The sequence below is a fragment of the Mauremys reevesii genome, linkage group 7 (assembly GCF_016161935.1).
Source record: "Mauremys reevesii isolate NIE-2019 linkage group 7, ASM1616193v1, whole genome shotgun sequence".
In the NCBI taxonomy this organism is placed as follows: Eukaryota; Metazoa; Chordata; order Testudines; family Geoemydidae; genus Mauremys; species Mauremys reevesii.
Window position 1 is genome coordinate 49251657 of NC_052629.1, and position 19213 is coordinate 49270869.

The 19213-nt window shown below is 39.5% G+C and overlaps 1 protein-coding gene across 4 annotated transcripts in view; it reads right to left on the reverse strand.

Annotated features, from left to right (window-relative positions):
* Nucleotides 1-19213, reverse strand: part of BICC1 (BicC family RNA binding protein 1) — a 222956-nt gene that overhangs the window by 104051 nt on the left and 99692 nt on the right. For 3 of the 4 annotated variants that reach the window (XM_039482061.1, XM_039482060.1, XM_039482062.1), the window contains one exon: nucleotides 18786-18855. In XM_039482061.1, coding sequence (XP_039337995.1) covers nucleotides 18786-18855 — 70 coding nt within the window. Of the gene's footprint in view, nucleotides 1-18785; nucleotides 18856-19213 lie in introns of those variants that run through there. The other variant, XM_039482063.1, reaches the window with a different exon arrangement.

Consider the following 19213-nt stretch of genomic DNA (forward strand, 5'->3'; position numbering starts at 1 on the left):
TGCAATATCAAATACTTTGAGACTATGTAATGTATAAACAGTCTGTTAGACAATTTGCCATCCTGTGGTCTTGCATAGCGACAAAACTGTATTGGAATGTCATGTCTTGCAAAATTTAAGATAATGAAATTATGTGATTTTCAATCCCAAAGAGGGCAGTCACATGTGTGTAACAGAGTAAACCTATTTTTATTCTTTACAGACATCTAGAATAGCTAAAAGGAGTCCAGCCACATCAACCGGAGTGAGCATTACACAAAACCACCAGATTTTAAAAAGCTGAAAAATCTACATAGTGCTAAGTCTAGCTTGTGTTCACATCCAGCAAGTCATTCAGTTGTTATAAGATTAGCTGGGAAAGCACTGAAATCAGAGTTAAAGACATAATATTCAATTCCTCGCCTTTACTCAATAAGCAATGAGCCCAGCTGAAGCAGGAAGCCACAAAGAAGCCAATCTTGGCAGCATTTCTGCATAGGAATCCCCACTCCTGCATTCAAGGATAGTACACTGAATGTCTATGGCCCAAAGGGGCCAGGATGCGAGACAGCAACTGCACAAGCTGTCTGACAATGCCCCCTTCATCCTGGCCACACCCCTTATCCTAGGAGCTGGGTAAACTGGCTCTAAATGCACCCCAGGGAAAACGCCAGGTAGCTGATTACATACAAACCCAAGACATGATGAAGATAAATACAATTATTTATCACATGGTTATCATACACTTCTGAATACCTTTCACCACCACCTTATTCCTCTGTGCCAGAACTACAAGTAACAATGCAAACTTTTTAGCAGCTGCAAACACCTTCTAGGTTTTATTTTTTGAAAAAGAATAACCACCTTCCTCCTGGTTTTCCAAATTTTGGATTTTCCTCTACCAAAAAAGTAAATTATTGAGATGCAGGATGATTAATATTCCAGCCTGGAGTAGTTTCAGGAATCTGAAACAAAACACTAGCGATAAAAAAAATACAACTAACATTTCTAAAACACTTTTTTCTGTAAGAAGTTTGTCAAATAAAAACATAATGGTGTAGTGTAGTTGAAAGTTTTATAGGTACTGTTTGAGTAATGCACGAACAATTCTGCTATCCCAAACTCAGAAAGAGAAAAAAAATTATGCCATATTATTCCTTTGTGTGTTTTGAACATGCTACATTATCCAAAATATTTAGAAATATTTGCATGTTCTTAAAATTTTCATTTTGACTAGTTTTGTAACCTTCTATCTGTAAAGCTATTATATTAGTTAGTTAAGACCAACTGTTCTAACCCCATGAAAAGACAAATTAAAAATAGAATTATAAAAGCAAATAACTTAAAAATTATCTAAAACATGTCCTGTATGCAAATATTAACTGCAAATTACAAAAATGAAGGACGTTCAAGGGCTTAGATACAAGTACTGTGTACCCCACCAGAAAGGGGTGCTGTCCTTTCCTGTGGTATCAAGCTCCTGTTTCCTAGTTCTGACGGATCATGAGATACTGAAGTGCACACCAAATTCCCGCAGTACTGAATATTGCTCACCCTAGGATCAGTTCAATGTAATTTTGGTGTCAAATTCCACATTTAGGGAGGAAACATTTTTTTACCTGAGTTGATTTTTTTTTTTTAAAGTTGCAACTTGGGAGGTTAAAATAAAGGTTAGTAAGCAGAGCGTAAGTCAAAGGTGAATTGTAAAAGCAGTTTATCACATGGCTATCACCACCAGCTAAGCAACGATTAAATATTTGTACTGGATACAACAGCTTGTTGGATGTTTCACATAATAGTAACTAAGACAATCTTCCTGTCCCAGAAGAAACTGATCTACGATGTAGAGATAGTTCAACAAGACGATAAAAAATGAGGGACAGGGAAGGTAGGATGAGATTACACAAAAAAGCCACCATACTTATAAATTTAAATTAGTAATTTTAAAAAATCTTGAATTTTGGTCAGTGCCTTTCTTGTAAGCTTCACTCATATCACACACACACGAACTTCTCGTCAACGCTATAGAAATATCATGGACAATATAAAATCACATACTAGCTTGGCTGGCATACACTGGAATACTCCAATCTCAGTTGGATTTTGAATTTAAGATCTGGCTATTTTATCTAAATTTAGTGAGCTAGATTTATATTCAAAAAAAGATCAGTAAAACAGTTTTTCAAAAGTTCTCAGTGGTCTCTCTTGTTCCATGACCTGCTATACGAAGTGGAACCAGCACAAATCCTAACTGGCAAAGACCACTTAGTTTTCTCTTACACTCAGACTGGACTGTTGATGTTTGTTGTTACTTTAAAGCATAAAGCTTTTCAAACCCAGTGGTGGAACAAATGATAAGCCGATTCTGGACTTAACCACCACTTATAAATATCCAAAGATAAGAAAAAAATGGTATATAGGATTTAGAAAACAAGTTTTTCAGTGATATTATTCACTGTTGAGCTTACAGTCAAATTTATCAAAAAATCTTGGTCTTTTATAGGAACCATCTTTAAACTTTGGTAGTTTGATTCATAGTTCCATTCTGCCTTACCCAAAATCTATCATGAAACAGCACCGAAGATTAAAACTTGATCACGTATTTGTATAAAGTATGCTAATGAAAAAGTGCAAAATATATAATACACTTTTGCAAGGCATTTAAGGCTTCCTAGTATTAAACAGTACCAGTGTTTTTTTCCCCCACAGTAACTATATTGTCTTTAACTAGAGATTTATATGATGCAACAGGTTATGAGATTGTAAAGGTTGAAGCCATGTGGCAAAATACAAAGTAAATGAAGTTGGAAAAGAAGTCCTATATTCAGTTAGCTTCCAGTCCAAATGAATGGAAGACATTCTAAAGACACTTGCTAACATTTTCAAAAGCATCTATCTACGGATATCTGTAGATCATTTTTGTGGACTGGATGCGGATAAAAATTTTGTATCTAGAGCCCTGCAAATCTGTGGATATCTGCTTTATATCTGCAGACGCGGATATCCTCCGACCATTTTTGCAGATCGGAGGTTGACACAAATTTTGTAACCATGCAGGACTCTAGAGGTTGTTCTCTGTGACAGTACTTCGTATCTCTCCCACACACATATTAAAACAAAACAAAAAACCCATAAAAAGACTGCAAGATGCAGTTCAGGAATGCTCATATTACCCCCACCTTAACTCAAATGCACCTGATGATATATTACAACCAGAAAGCACAACAAGCCTTTTAGTTTGGCTATGTAGTCCAGCACTGCTGAGTATCACAAGTCTTTCAGTATTTGGTGTTCTTCTTAAAGCCCTAGACCTTTTGCTACATGAATTCAGAAGAATCTGAGCTTTCATTAAAAAAGTTAATTTCTAGACTTCATGGTTGAAGGTATGAACCCTAAAAGTACACATCCCAGAAGACAAATAAAAAACTTAAACATACTGTTTTATCACCTGAAGGTTAAACATCATGCAGTTGTGGCTGCACCTTAAGTCTTTTACAAACTAAACCACTGGCAATATATTTGTTAAGCGAAGTATCTAGCCTGGTGTGGAGACAGTAAATAAGGAACTGTTATTTAGTCTCTCATAACACAAGAACTAGGGATCACCAAATGAAATTAATAGGCAGCAAGTTTAAAACAAACAAAAGGAGGTATTTCTTCACACATCACACAATCAATCTGTGGAACTCTTTGCCAGAGGATGTTGTGAAGGCCAAGACTATAACTAGGTTCAAAAAAGAACTAGATAAGTTCATGAAGGATAGGTCTATCAATGGCTATTAGCTAGGATGGGAAGGGATGCAAAACCATGCTCTGAAGTATCACTAGCCTCTGTTTGCCAGAAGCTGGGAATGGGCAACGGGATGGATCACTTGATTACCTGTTCTGTTCATTCCCTCTGAAGCACCTGGCATTGGCCACTGTTGGAAGACAAGATACTGGGCTAAGTGGGCCATTGGTCTGACCCAGTATGGTTGTTCTTATGTTCTAAACATATTCAAACAGCGTACAGTGATCTGTACTGGCTGGCTGTGGCTGAGTGGAGTTTCAGAGGTTAGTATTGACCTACAAACTTCTAAATTGCCTGGGGCCTTCAGAAACTGCCTCTCCCCACTCCCACAATTCCACAGATGAAATCCATGAGGCACTTGATCAGGACCCCCACTTGGTATAAGAGAGAGGGGGGGCTGCCTACAGAACGTTTTCAGTTTTCTCACTTGGATTTTTTTAAAATATACTTGACAACCCTATAAATGATGATGGGAGAGTCTGTATCCTACACTGAATTAATTGTTGCACATGTCATGGGCTAATGGGGGAGGGGGACACCCAGGCCTGTCCACTACCCAGGGTCCCAACCCAAGGACTCTATGAATAGCAGCCACATACCACTGCATCCCCTTTAACTAGTCACTATGCTGCTACAGATACCTGGGCCACTTCCTCGAGGCCCCAGCACCTTTGCAAATGCTTCACCCTTACCGGGGCGCTGAAGTCTTTTACTCAGTTCCAGCAGCCAGCCAGGATCTCTCTCTTGCTCCCCCGATTACTGCTAGCAACGGAAGGTCTCTAGCTCTGTGCCAACTTTTATATTACCCTCATTGGCCCTGACTGGCTGCTCCCACCATATATGGTTGCCAACTTTCTAATCACACAACACTAAGCACCCTTGCCCCGCCACTTCTCCGAGGCCCCGCTCTGCCTCGCCCCTTCTCCAAGGCCCCATCCTCCACTCACTCCATCTCCCCCACTCTCACTCACTCATTTTTACTGAGGTGGGGCAGGGGTGGAAGAGGGGGTGAGGGCTCCAGCTGGGGGGCAGGCTCTGGGGTGGGGCAAGAAATGAGGGATTCTGGGTGTGTGAAGGGGGGGGCTCTGGGCTGGGGCAGGGGGATGGGGTGTGGGCTCTGGGCTGGGGCCGAGATGAGGGATTTGGGGTGCAGGAGCGGAGCTCAGGGCTGCGGGGTGGAGCAGAGGAGTTCGGAGCGTGTGTGGGAGGCTCTCGGTTAGGGCACGAGGTTGGGCTGTGGAGGCAGTACGGGCTTTGGGCTGGGGGTGCAAGTTGTGGGGTAAGACCAGAAATGAGGGGTTCAGGGTGTGGGAGAGGACGTGGGGATCTGGGAGGGGGTGCGGACTCCAGGAGGGACTTTGGGTGCAAGGGGGGTGAAGGGTGGCACTTACCTCTGGGGGCTCCTCAGAAGCAGTGACATGTCCCTCGGATGCTAGGTGTAGGAGCAGCCAGGCAGCTCTGTGCAGTGCGTGCTGCCTCCGCACACAGGTACCTTCCCTGCAGCTCAAATTGGCTGCAGTTCCCAGCCCACAGAAGCTGCAGAGCCGGAACATGGGGCAGGAGCAGCACACAGAGCCCCCAAGGCTGCCACTGTGCTTTGGAGTTGCAGGGATATGTTGCCGCTTCCAGGAGCTGCGTGAAGCCAGGTAGGGAGCATGTCAACCTTGCCAACCAGACTTTTAACAGTCTTGTCAGCAGTGCTAACCAGAGCCACCAGGATCCCTTTTCGACTAGACAGTCGAAAACCAGACACCTGGCAACCCTACCTCCACTTTAGCCCACTTGGACGACTTCTCTAGTGCTCCCTTCTGGCATGACGTGTAGCAGGACCCTGAGGCCTCCAATAGGGGGTCCCTGGGCCTGGTACAGAGTACTGTACACTCCCTGTCAGAGATTCAGAAACACTTTGGAACTGTTAATAGCGACTTCTTCTACATTTGATCAAGGAACACCTCTTACTAATCTCACATTTTAGTATTAATCAAAAGAAGTCTATCATATCAAATGTGGCCTCAATTTTAGGCTTTGTATAAACAAACTTTCACAATATTTAAGACAAATTGAAATGTTTCCAGAAAGACTCCTTAAATTAAAATAATTGTTTACATTTTAAATAATGATTTTCCATTACCTAGAAGTCAGAAACCATGGCAGTGCATAAAAAACCCAAATGAAAAGGTGAAAAGTGACTTGCCAATTTCTGTTCCCCAAGATGAGAAAAATTCAAAAAAGTGTAATATATATATATATATATATATATATATATATACACACACACACACACAGTGAAAACTAATAAGTTTATTACAACTTAAATATTGTTTAAAATCTTAAGTTTTAATGGTACCATAGGTAACCAGAGAAAGAACATTTTTAACCTTAAAGTGTGCCTATGTGTGTGTTGAAAGGTTAGAACACAGAAAATAAGTGACAATCATATATATTTTTGTTGTCACACACCTTTTTCCCTTTCTAGATTATAGTGCTATTCACTGTGAAGGCAAAATATGCATAATAATAATGCTTCTACATTGCTTATCTACTCTTCACACATAGCTAATGGCTTCATACTCAAGGTTAGGACAACATATTCTATTCACTACTACAATACAGCACCAAATTAGGTAAAAAGATCTAGCCATTTTCTGGAATGCCAGTTTTATAATAGGACAAAAGAAAAAGACAAGTAAGTAATTGCCGCCACCCCCCCCCCCACCATATTCTTTTAATAACTGCAGAAAAGTTGTGCATATGTGACAAATATAGAAAGGAATGCTTTGACTTATACTATACAGCCTGTCACGTTCACCAATCTTGTCTCACTGCTGCTTTGTACTCCCCTTCTGTCTATGTGCATCTGCTGTCTCTTGTTTTATACTTCAACTGTAAGCTCTTTGGGGCAGCACTTATTCTTGTTTTGTTTGTACAAAGCCTAGCACAATGGGATACTGGTCCATAACTAGGTGTTAGGATAATATAAATAAGCCATTAATTATATACTATGTATATAAATAAAGTGTTGTTTCTGTAAAACGTAAAGATCATGAAAATATAATAAGATTAAAAGACTTTCCCTAGAAACAAAAAGATGTTTAGAAGGGAAAACCACATTTTTTGTGATGCCTGTTATGGTCACATTTGAAGACTACCTCACCAAAGAGTTTGCAGCTGGTTTCACACTACTATTACTCCCAGTTTAGCTTTTAATTTAAATTAGAATAAAATTCAGGCCATCCATGACCTGAGGTATGTCCCAAAAGAAGTGGAGGCTAAGAATTCCTCAGAGGTGCATGCAGTGCAGGGAGTTAGAAAGAGCATGGGGATGAGAGGAACAAACAAGGTAGGGGATATCAGAAGAAAAAGGGGGCTATCATACACATCTGAAGCCCAAGGAAAGGTAGAACATTTGATGGTAGTGATTTGAAGACTTTTCCAATAAAGACTTATTTTTTCATAAATTCTTCATTTTGGCTCACTGTCAGTCAGTCCGTGTGGATATTTATGATGAGGTTAAATAAATAAAAGTAATTCTCAGTCATGATGCCATACCAAGGGTAATGGCATGGCTATTACTGTATCAGAATGCAGGATTTTAATGATAATTGTAATCTTGTAATTATGCATATATTAAATACACTGTCGGCTCTCAGGATAAGTGGAATGTTATGGAAGAATATTGGTTGAGAAGATGTATGTGTTCAAAGGTCAGACATTAAACAGGCTTTTCTATCAAGGTTGCCATGTCATCCTTCAAGAAGAGCAATATACACTGCACTCTCGTCTCCTCCCCCAAAACTGCTAGCATCAGCTCTGCAACGTTCTCAGTGCCTGCTGGCCTAAGAAATAACAGTCTTGAAGTCAGTTCAACTGCTTAGACTAATGTGATGCACACATAGCTCTATTAGCCAATCCGGCCAGATGTCAAGTTTAAAAACAGAATAATTATACATTTTAAATCGCGGGTCTCTTGGACGCCCAGTAACTGAAAATACAGTTCTCAATTTTCAAACTTGGGTGTTAAAAGTAGAGGAACTAAACATGTGGCCTGATTTTTGAGTTGCTGAATGTCCACAACTCCCATTAAAGACAGAAGTAATTGTGGATGCTATGAACCTCTGAAGCCACCTATTCCAATGCCACACAAAATGGAACAATGTAGGGAGCAGAAGTAATTTATATAGAAAAAATGAAATTTGAGAAGCACTGTAGACCCCCGTTTCAGAGTTTCACAGGAGACAGACTTTTCTATTAAAATGCATGATTTATTCACAGCTGCTAGTCAAAAACAGTATAAATGCACTGCATATTGTATGTTCTGTACAATGCATGATGAAGTGATCTGTAATTAATCAGTGTTAAATTTAGCTGTAAATAGCATGCTAACTCCTTTTCACTCCCTTTCTGAAAAAAAAATAGTAAACTTTTAATCTTAGAACAGCATAAAAATTGGGAAGTTGTTCCACCAATATTTTCACCCAGTTTCCAATTACATAATACAACGGAGTCTTTAACTGGAAAATAATCTTCAATTTTAGTATATTTTCTTGTATCTTTTTTCTACTGTTATACTCTTCAAAACACCATCACATTGGGGCTCCCAGCTGTAAAATGATAATGCCCTTACATGACTGAAATGTAGTTCAGTCCCCAATACAAAGGGGGATCAAATACTTTTTAACTGCCAGGGAACTATTATGTTGTAACTGGGTTTCCTCAACAGATGAGACAATCTCCAGGGATGTGAAACAAAGTACTGGGGAGAGGATGGAGAGGAACAGCAAACTGAGCCCATTTGCCTTCTCTTTAAAGCAATAAATAGCCTAGTGATCTGATCAAGGTGTGTAACTTTTAAAATTAACCAGAGTACTGAGGTACCTTCTTTTTAAATACAAGTTTTTCAATGACCACTGAAAAAAGTTCTGTTCTTGTCTCTGTGATTTGTGTTTATCAGAATCATTTTTATTATAAACAGTAAATCTCATTGATGTCAAGAGATCTGTGGTGCTACAAACTTGACAGATGTTTGTATAATGTTAGGGTCCCAGACTACTTAAATATTCCCTAGAGACATTTCTCATTGTAGTAAAGTTTTCCTACCCATCTGTTGCCACCTCACAGTCCTGTTTATCTATTTTTTTAAAAATAGAACTATAGCCAGACATCTTTCATTGTGAACCTGTTAGATCTCAGCAGAGTTTGTCTGGTCCATACTTTGAAAGAGGAACCAAGGAACATCTAGATGCAGCAGAAAGTAGAGTTGGTAATTCAGTTGTTAGCTCTTTTCCGAGTCAGTTCTGAACCAAAACTACCAGCCTCTTACAAGAAGAAACATGTTGATGCAGTGTGGCAGCCTTTCCAGCTTTTACTTTCTTTAAAAAAGAATGAGGGTAAATAGCAGCCCAATACAGTCATCTTTTTTAAGGGGAGGTTGGATGGGGGTAGAATTAGGATCAGTTCTCTGTTAAACATGAATAACCCTCAGCCCTGCTATGATATCCAAGGAAGCTTAGTATGGCTCCTCCATGGCAGCAGCAGGACTCTTTGGTCCAGCAGACATGTGGGAGGAGAAAAGTAGCAGTAGAAGTCCACTGTAACCAGCATGGTATGGCAAAGGCAAGATCAAGTACCGCAGTAATGCGGAGACAGGACAAGAGGAACATATGGGACAACTCTTGAAACACAGCAAAAGGATTCTTCCCTCCTCCTACAGACACCCCCTATTTTTCAGTCTAATGTGGTAGTACCATGCTCAACACTTCTGCCTAACTTCCATTCAGTCACATCTATACAATCCCACTAAAGGCCTTGAGGTTTCAGAGGTGTCACAGAAGGTGTCTCAGAACACAGTTACAGAGTTGTAACCGAGGGCATGATTTGGCCTGCAGTACCCTTGTTTACAACGAGAAGAAAAAGGGCCAGTTTGATTTTCATAGACCATATTGCTTACATTTTTTTAAAAGAAAGACTTTTTACACATAAACAGCATACATTTGGTATGAAATCAGTGCCACAGTTATTACAGAACTGCACTTGGAAGTACAAAATTAATTGCTCTTCCACTTTCACTGATATTTTATTTTTAAAATGAGGTGCGCAAAATACAAAACAACCTTGATGTATCCACAATGTAGCTGAACAAAAAACATATTTGCTTTGCGGCTCGTGGCTTTCTGCCAAGTGTTATGCTGATAAATTATTATTTAACAAGGGTAACCTTATTTTTCCTCTGAGAGAGGTTGAGATTCACTCCACTTACTCACTCACAAAAGCTATATTGCATAATGAGAAGGCATGCATTTCTTTCTTTTAAGAAATGATGTAATCCTTTAGTGGAACACGTGAGTAAGTTATGAGGTGTTTGCAAGTGTGTCATTTAAAAACTGGCTAAGCTATCATGCTGAACTGATGTTATGGAAGCCAGGCTTTTATATATGAAACTTCATTACAAAAAAAATATTAGCACAAACATTAAAAATCGCCCGTTTTGATATAATTGAAAAATTCTTGTTGTTTACAGTCTCTTTTTACATACAGTGATTGAAAAAAATTATTAAGTACTTATTAGGTACTCAAATACCTAAGAAAACTTTTCTGAACTACATTAAATTAGAGTTCAGCTATATTTTAAAACTATAGCAAAACAGCAGATCGTCAATTCACTCATATGCATTCAGATGTTTGTATTTGTATAAAAAAATCTCGTTGGAATAACTCAGATGACAAGCTTGCGTTCAATATTTGAGTTTAAGGGTCACAGAATTCAAACAAACCCTTGTTTCTAAATTCATTCTCAATTCTAACTTATCCAGTTTCGTGCAAATCAGACTTTAATTTTACAGTGTATTGCTTCTTCAATGTAAGAACTTTCCTGCATTGTAATATGAATTTTTCCTTGAAAGGCCAAGGCCTGCTCACCTGACTTTTTGGCGTCATCAGGGCATAAATGATGTTGAATTGATCTGTTCTGTGCATAAGCAAGAAGAAGAACATTTCTATGCTTGTTATTGTCCGGGCAATAACTAATCAAGTCTTGTTCTATACAGCTAATAATGGTAGTGGTATTTTTCCTAACTTGGCTAGAGTTGCTACTATGCCTCTTAACACATCAAAACCAAGTCATCAACAAAATGACCATAGTACATTTGGTTTGGGTCTTCCTTATGTGATCTTCAGTCAATATAAGCACATTATGAAATTATGAGGCTAGTCAGCTGTCTAAGGGTTCTCTCTACAGTATCTAAGTTGTAGGTCCTGAATGAAGAAAAAAATATAAACTAAAACAAACAACTACAAGGACTGGAATTCCAGCATTGCTAACCCACAGTGATTCATTTCCATCACTTATGCCATCAATGCAATTGTATTTTAGATCCTCCCTCTTCCTCCTCATGCACTCCTCCAATACTTTACTTAATCAGACATACTACTCATTGCAAGTGCTTCTTTCCTGACATCTTCTCTGCCTGTGCACTAGGGCAGTGGTTCTCAAGCAGGAGTCCAGGGCCTCCTGGGGGGCCACGAGCAGGTTTCAGGTGATCCTCCAGGCATGCCTGGTGTTAGACTCGCTACAGCCGAGGGAAGAAAACTGAAGCCCCACTGTGCAGGACTGCAGCCCGGGGCCCTGAGCATGACCACCCAGCGCTGATGTCAAAGACTGAAGCAACTTAGCTTTGTGGGGAGCCCTGTGGTGGGGGGGGGCCCAGGCAACTGCCCTGCTTGCTACCCCTTAATGCTGGCCCTGGCTTTTATATGCAGAAAAACAGTTGTGGCGCAGCTGGGCCATGGAGTTTTAATAGCATTTTCAGTGGGGCTCAGAAAGAAAAAAAGGTTGAGAACCACTGCACTAGGGTATACAAGTTTCCGGAAACCTTCGAACATTCTTAGTGTAGAAACCCATGTTACATTTACTATATCCCTCCACGAATAACTACCCAAGGCCTGCCCCTTTCTTCACAGAAACATGGCATCAGTAGTTCTTTAAGTACATTGGATTTAGGGTCATATCAGTCTTCCCTAATTCTTTTCCTGTTCGGAAAAGAGACTAGCACTGGTGTTGGTGGTGAGAAGAGAGGGCATTTATATTTTGTTTTACTTTACTTCTTTTTACATGAATTTTTCATTAACTGCTGGATTAACAACTGTGACCAGGTTGACAAATTACTTGTTTATCCATTAAACATACACAGCTCAAGCTGTAATAGTGCAAGCTTTTGCTTGGAGGGAAGTTCAATCACAAGATATATTTAGTACTTTGTCTCCCTGCTTAGAATGCTAATGAAAGTGGTGGAGTTTGGGGCACTCAAGACTAATTCATTCTAGAGAGTGAAGTCTTCAGTAGAGAAAACAAGTGGGAGAATAGGCAGAAATAAAAACAGGTAGGGGAAATACAGAAGACACAGAGAGGGGGCCAGAAACATTTTTAAAGATTTTTTTAAAAAACAAATGGCAGCATAAAAGGTACAACGAATGAAGGACGGAGGGGGGGAATGAAACAGGAGGCAGCGAGAAGGCAGATACAGGATGAGAAAAGAAGACATGGCAAGGTAAACAGAAGAAAGATGAGTGTGTGTATAATCTGAAGATAAAGAAAAACTAGAGACTGATCTGTGGAAGTAATTGTTGTTAGATGTTGTTAGGCACCTGCAACCCATGCAATCGCAGGGGGCCCTGAGGCAACGATCTGCTGGCAATACTCCTACTAATACAGCCTAATATGCCGTTGGCCTTTTGGCAACAAGGGCACACTGCTGACTCATATCCAGCTTCTTGTCCACTGTAATTCCCAGGTTCTTTTCTACACAGCAACATCCCCCATGAACACTGCTACAGCATGCTAAAAATCCTAGAGTGCAGCTTGATGTACTATGCTTTCAAATAGTTGTGAGCTAAAGTTGGACTCTGGGACTTTCAATACACTGCAGTAGTGTCCACACAGGATGTTACTGCATGGCAAACTGGTGCACTGTAAATTCATACCCATACCATGCAGACAATACCCAAGTCTCATTTTCAAAAGTGATTTGGGCACTTAGAAGTCCAAGTCTCATTGAAAGTCAATGGAACTTAGGCTCCAAAGTGCCTCAGTCACTTTTGAAAATAGGATATGGGTGTTTTTGAAAAATCTTATCCTAGAATTAAATGTAAATCACCAGCTCATATCACTCTTCACAACTGCATTCACAAAGCATTCTTAAGGATGTATAAAATTACTTTTTCATTATTTTGACATTATGGAAGTGTGCCCTTAACTATGAGTCTCATAATGAGGAGAAGAACTTTACACAATTTCAAATTCTCTTGCAAATTTGGCAGCACTGATGAAACAGTAGTGTGCTTGAATTACAAGAATCCAACTAAAATCACAATTTGCCTACTTAACAGATTTTGAACAAAGGAATTTAAATGGCCATAAAAAAGTGGAAACACTCAAGAAGTCTATATTCAGCTGCTGACACACAGGCAATTCCCTCTAACATTAATGGAAGCTTGTGTGCACATCAGTAAGAGTGCCAACCCCAACAATTCAAAATCATGGGTGATACCTTCTGGCAAAAATCATGGTATTAGCTTAATAATTGTGCCATATAATTAAATAATCTTTGGGGGCCATTATGGGAAGTTCTTGCCTCAACTTGGGAGTGATCTTCAACTTTGAAAGTTTATATGCACATCATATAAACACAAAAATGCAGACTGGTCTTCCTGCTGGAAAATAGGTATGGAAATCCACTTTCCTCTCAGAAGTAACCACTAGGGTAGAGGAGCAAGGTTAGAAGGCTGAACTGGAAGTAGGGTCTTTGGTGATCAGCAAGAGATCTGGGTAGTGGGATGAGCTGGGGCAGGGTAAGGATGGAGAGAGGGAGCTGGCAGTAATATGGTCAGTGGGAGAGAGTGACTGATGAGATGGCATAGCATTTAGGGGAGTGAGGAGTATCCAGAGCCCTCCCTGCACCCTGGCTCTCCCCATACTCCACTGCTTTCTCTCATCACCTTTTCCCACTGGCTCATTGTTACCTGCCCCTTGACTCCTTAGTAAGGGGCATCTTCCTCCACCCTCATCTCCCCCTGCTGATTGACTAGTCTCACCAGGTCAAAGCTTTAGATGCCCAAGGCCTGCTGCATGTAATCTTCAAGGCTCTCGCAAAAGTCACACTCAGAAAAGAAGCTTTGGTGTTCCTGTGTCACAAAGGACCACGAAGCTGGGGTGAAATTGCCAGTCTTGAAAAAGTCATGAGACTTGGAATGATTAAATTGTCCCATAAGTGCTCAGACTTAAAAAATTAAATTAAATTAAATTAAAAAGGGGGGGCACCTCTACAAAACACCACTATATTAACGAAGGCAAGGAAAGCAGTAATACCATCACAGATCTTTAATCACCCAATTAATAAAGACCTGAAACCTGTGAAATACGTGCTTCAAGAAATGTAACTTGGTCTTATGTACAAGAACACATTTTTAGCTTCCTTGACTTAGACAAAACAATGTTCAAGACTACATCAGATTCTACCTTTATCGTTCACTATCCCAAAAAATGTGCAAATAAGGCATATGAATATATAAGAAAAAATTCTGCCCATTATATCCCCTAGTATCATAGAATCATAGCATATCAGGGTTGGAAGGGACCTCAGGAGGTCATCTAGTCCAACCTGCTGCTCAAAGCAGTACCAATCCCCAGACAGATTTTTGCCCCAGATCCCTAAATGGCCCCCTCAAGAATTGAACTCATAACCCTGGGTTTAGTAGGCCAATGCTCAAACCACTGAGCTATCCCTCCACCGATTATCATAGGAGTGAGGGACTATGCATCGTCCTATCACTACTAACGGCTGTCACTCATTTCTCATTCTCTCCCAAAAGTTTGCAAATAACTACTTCTAACTGACAAAATCTGAACACATGGTTTCCTTCAAAACTTATTTTAGTGTTTGGAAAAATTATATTTGTTTGGAAAATAAACACATGTATTTCAAAATGTTTTATCCTCAGCTCCTCTTTATAACAACACACACTAAAGCATCTGTTACTTGTTAGAGCAGGAAATTCCTCTGTTTTGATCTTTATAGAACAGTTGAGAGTCAGTAATTAACTCGTGAATTCTGGCTTTTGTGAAGTCATACAGGATATTTTAGCAATTTTGTTAAAAACAGGATCTTCAATAGGCAAATTCCTTACATTCTAAACAGATGGACGGTCCAAAAGTAAAATATTCTGGGAATCAACTGTTTAGGGGGGGTATATATCAAGTTTGCCATCATGTATTAATAGATTACCATCCTTAGTAATAATCATACATACATCATCTGATACGTAGCACTTTCTGACCATGGGACCCAAAGCTTTATCAACATTTCACAGCCTAAGAAGAAAGAGGTTAAGTGACTTACCCTTTTTCAGGTCACTTAACCTTTGTGCAGTGGTTCCTCCCACACCACAACTTATCTGCAGTGCCAGAAAATATAACTGGGTCTCCTTACTCCCACTGCCATGCTCTATCTACTGAACCATGATGCATCCTATTGCAACAATTACAAGTGTTAATGCTCATGTCTAATATATAACCAGTCATTCCTGGAATAGCATTAATAACTGCCGATCATAAAAGCCAGATGATACAACATTAGTGAGAAAATACTGTAGTAAACCATAAATTATTTTCATGCTAGATTGAAAAGCACATACAATAAGGAATAGGGATGTTTTCCTGATTATAGGGGTTTGTTTGTTTCTTTAGATCAATAACAAAAAGCCACAAAATACATCTACCAAGTACTAGCCTACCAAAATTTCAGACCATCTTTACTAGTAAAAGTTACTAATTTGGCGATGGTGAAATACTGTCCTAGGATTTAGAGCATAAGATAAATGTGGTGCAGGGTATCTCCATTCAAAGTACTAAAAGTTTTCTGCCTGTCAGGTTGCGGATCAACAATTCTTTTCTATAAGCCTTAATCCTGTTCCTCCCCAACAAAGTCACTGCTAATTAGGTACTCATTTCCCGGTCAAGAAGACGGGCTACAGTCAGAGGTCTCAGAACACTGAGTCTGCCCACAGACAGTTGGCTGGTTACACTGTGCTGACTCTCCTCCTCAGTTCCAGCTGCTAAATTTTATGAAATCAAGTCAAGATACATCAAACACTTTGCCAGTATTATTTTTCCATATAAACAATTGCTGTGGCTGCAAATGGGCAATTTATTTAAATGTAAATAGGATGGGAAACAGTGTGGATTATTAAAATGTGGGCCATCTGATCTAAAACTTAGGAACACCTAGGGATAGGTTCTCTCCCTACATATTGTTGTAATGTACTATCTTGTGTGTATGTACACAACCTCCCACCTATTCAGTGACTGATCAGAGGATACAAGTCTTTAGCCCTGATGCTGCTCACACCCTGTCGCCCAAAACCTCACTGACCATTCTTAATGGTGTATCACATTGTAGAAATGTCTCATTGGCAATCTACCACCACACTACATTTCTTTTGGCATTAAGATTTTCCAAGCTTCTCATTCTCATTGTGTGCGCATGCTTTGGACTATATTTCCTCAGTTGTATTAGTTTGCATTTTTCCAAGCTAAATTGCATTGTTATTTTCTGCTCATGTTTCTAATCTCTATGACCCATTTTATTTCTCTTCTCTCACTGGCATTCCCCCTGACTTCTAATGTCATAAGCAAACTTCATTAATTCACTTTTTATTTCTTTTCCTAGCTCATTAATGAAGATGTTCAAGTCACCTACACTTAGCACTGTTCCCCATGTGATGAACTGGGAAAATGTCTGTATTATTTCCTGTGGCTATTATCTGTGACTGTTTCCCTGTTCAATTGTGTGATATTGTCTTATATTAATTCATAGAGCTAAATCAAAGCTGTAAAGGGGTTGTTGAGCAGCCATGCAGGAAAGGTGCAATGACACAAATATGACAGCCTCTCATGTACCCAGCTTCAAAGGAGTTAAGATAACTGGGCCATCAATTGGTGACAGAATATACCTACCTGGCTCCCATCAAGGCAAGGACATTTTGCTCTTTACTAAGCCTGGGATGAAAAGGAGCTCAAAAAGCTCACAAACCTTAGAAAAAGGAGAATTTGAGGTAAGCTGAGAGTTACTGGCCAGGAGGCATGAGTGAAAAGGCTGACAGTCCCAACTCAGAGATGGAGAATAAGCCACATATGCCTGAGATGTCTGTGGATGGAGAGGTTACGCTTAGGTAAGGTAGCATGTGCTTATTTTAAAATCAACTTCTCAAAGCACTGTGAACCTACCTGCTGGGCAAAATAAATCAGGCTTTGTTTTGAAGAAACTGTTTCTGTCTCACTGCAAATGTATGCTATTACAGGCTCCCAAAGAGAAATGCTTGCAGTATCCAGCCCCAGTTACACTTACTGAATTGTCACAGTTGGTAGCCAGGAGACTGTACCCAGGTCCCAGTTTGAAAATGAGTGAATTGCAGAATTCCACCCAGACAGGTAAAGGGCCTGATGCATAACACCTGTAGGGCTCCACCCCAAGAAGAGACAGCAGTGCAGTTAGCTTGGTAACTGTGACAAACCAAACACAAACCAGAACTCAATACATTGCTATTGCTCTACCCTTTGGTCATGGCTTTCAGCCAAATTTCCACATAACAGTGTCAATATCAAGGCAGATGTGAATTAATTTTGCCTCCAAGACCAAATATCAAATATTTTATTAATTAAAATCTAAACAGTATTACATGTACTGCTTTCCCTTTACTTTTTTTTTTTAATTTCTGTTAGAACAACACAAGGAAACTCGCCCTCCCCCCACCACCTTCTCATTTACATCTCAGGCTATAGCAGCTTGTGAAAGTCATGAAATATTGAGCCTAAAGTAAGCAGAAGAGGATCCAGGTGGAGAACAGGTCTTCATGGAGACTGTGCTTTTTACCACTGATTGTAAGCATTCCTTTCCTACCTATGTGATCCTCACCTCTCTGACCACCACTAAATAATTTTTCCCTTATGCTTTTCATCTAGCTATTCTTTCCTCAAGTGGTATGCATTCCTAAACACATAGATGTGCTTTCTGTCTCCATGCAGCATATAGGGAGAGGGGGGAACTCTCTCTTAGGCTTGGTCTCTCTGGCTCGCAAAAAAATAGATCCTGCACCTTTATGAACAGACCTTTTTGTCCTCTCATGAGTTCTTCCTCTGTTTAAAAGGTTACGGGAATATGACCATTTTGGTTTATGAAATGAAAGTTTAAGAGTCTACCATTTATCAGAGATTTTAAGAAGTTTACAAGTGTGAATGCCTAACGCCATTTTCTGATATCTTCTACTTTGCACCGTCAACTACTTTTTGTGGTTATTTTAAGTTTAACTAATTGTTTGCAGCACTGAAAAAGGTCCATCTATCAATATTCTTCCCTTTTGACAAATATTTCCCTTACATTTCAAATAGATTTATGGACAATCCATCTTGGTTTTCTCATGTTTACTTTCATCTGTGCACCAGCGGCAACCAAAATGCCCTCGGCACTGTGACAGAGTTTTAAGTCAAGTATTGCTTCAATAGGAAATCAGGTGACACACACACACTCATTCCGACAACAGTTTGATTTCTTGACCTATCGATCTTAAATACAATCAGTGTCCAGTTGCATAAATAAAAAAAACACGCTGCTTATATTGTCTTAATTTGGACTTACAAATTTAGACAAAATTGTAGACATAGCCATAATTACATTGACAGCCAGTCAAAAGCTTCAAACACATTTAGAGTTCTAGACTAATTGCATAATTTAAAATAAATTGCTACACAATGTCAGCTAAAGTTCTAAAGCTTACAAGACAATTCAAATGAGTAGACAATCAACACTTCTCCAAGAAAAATAAAAGAAGATTCAACAAAGCTTTAAGGTCTAATATTATAAAAAATCACCACATCTGTGATTAAATTAAATGCTGTTATTTCAGTGTTGACTTACACCAAAAAATATAATATATTATATATATAAAAAAGTAAAAGAAGTGAATATACCTTTTTTGGACTTTGCCCCAATCTTCAGCTTGGATGGCCAAGCAATCTGTGTGTTCGTTTCTTCCATAATCTGTTAAAAGAAAAGAAAAAGTTAATTTGAAATGCAACTTTCCCACCATCATTCTATATCTTCTAGTGTTCCTTTTTTGGTGAGATCATAATCAATCTCTTTTACACATGCCCTAGTAAATACATTTGAAAAGTACAGCTAATAAGAGGGTTTTGAGGAGAGTTTGTGTGTGTGAGGACAGGAGGTTGATGTCTCATGATTCAAAACAGCCTAAAAAATTGGAAGTAGGAACCAAGGAAGTCACACTTAAGTGGCCTCATCCAGCTGCCATTGGAGTCAAGGGAATGACCACACTGAATTCAGTGGGAGTTTGATAAGGCCCATAGTGACAAAAAATCCATTTTCTTCATTCAAGTAT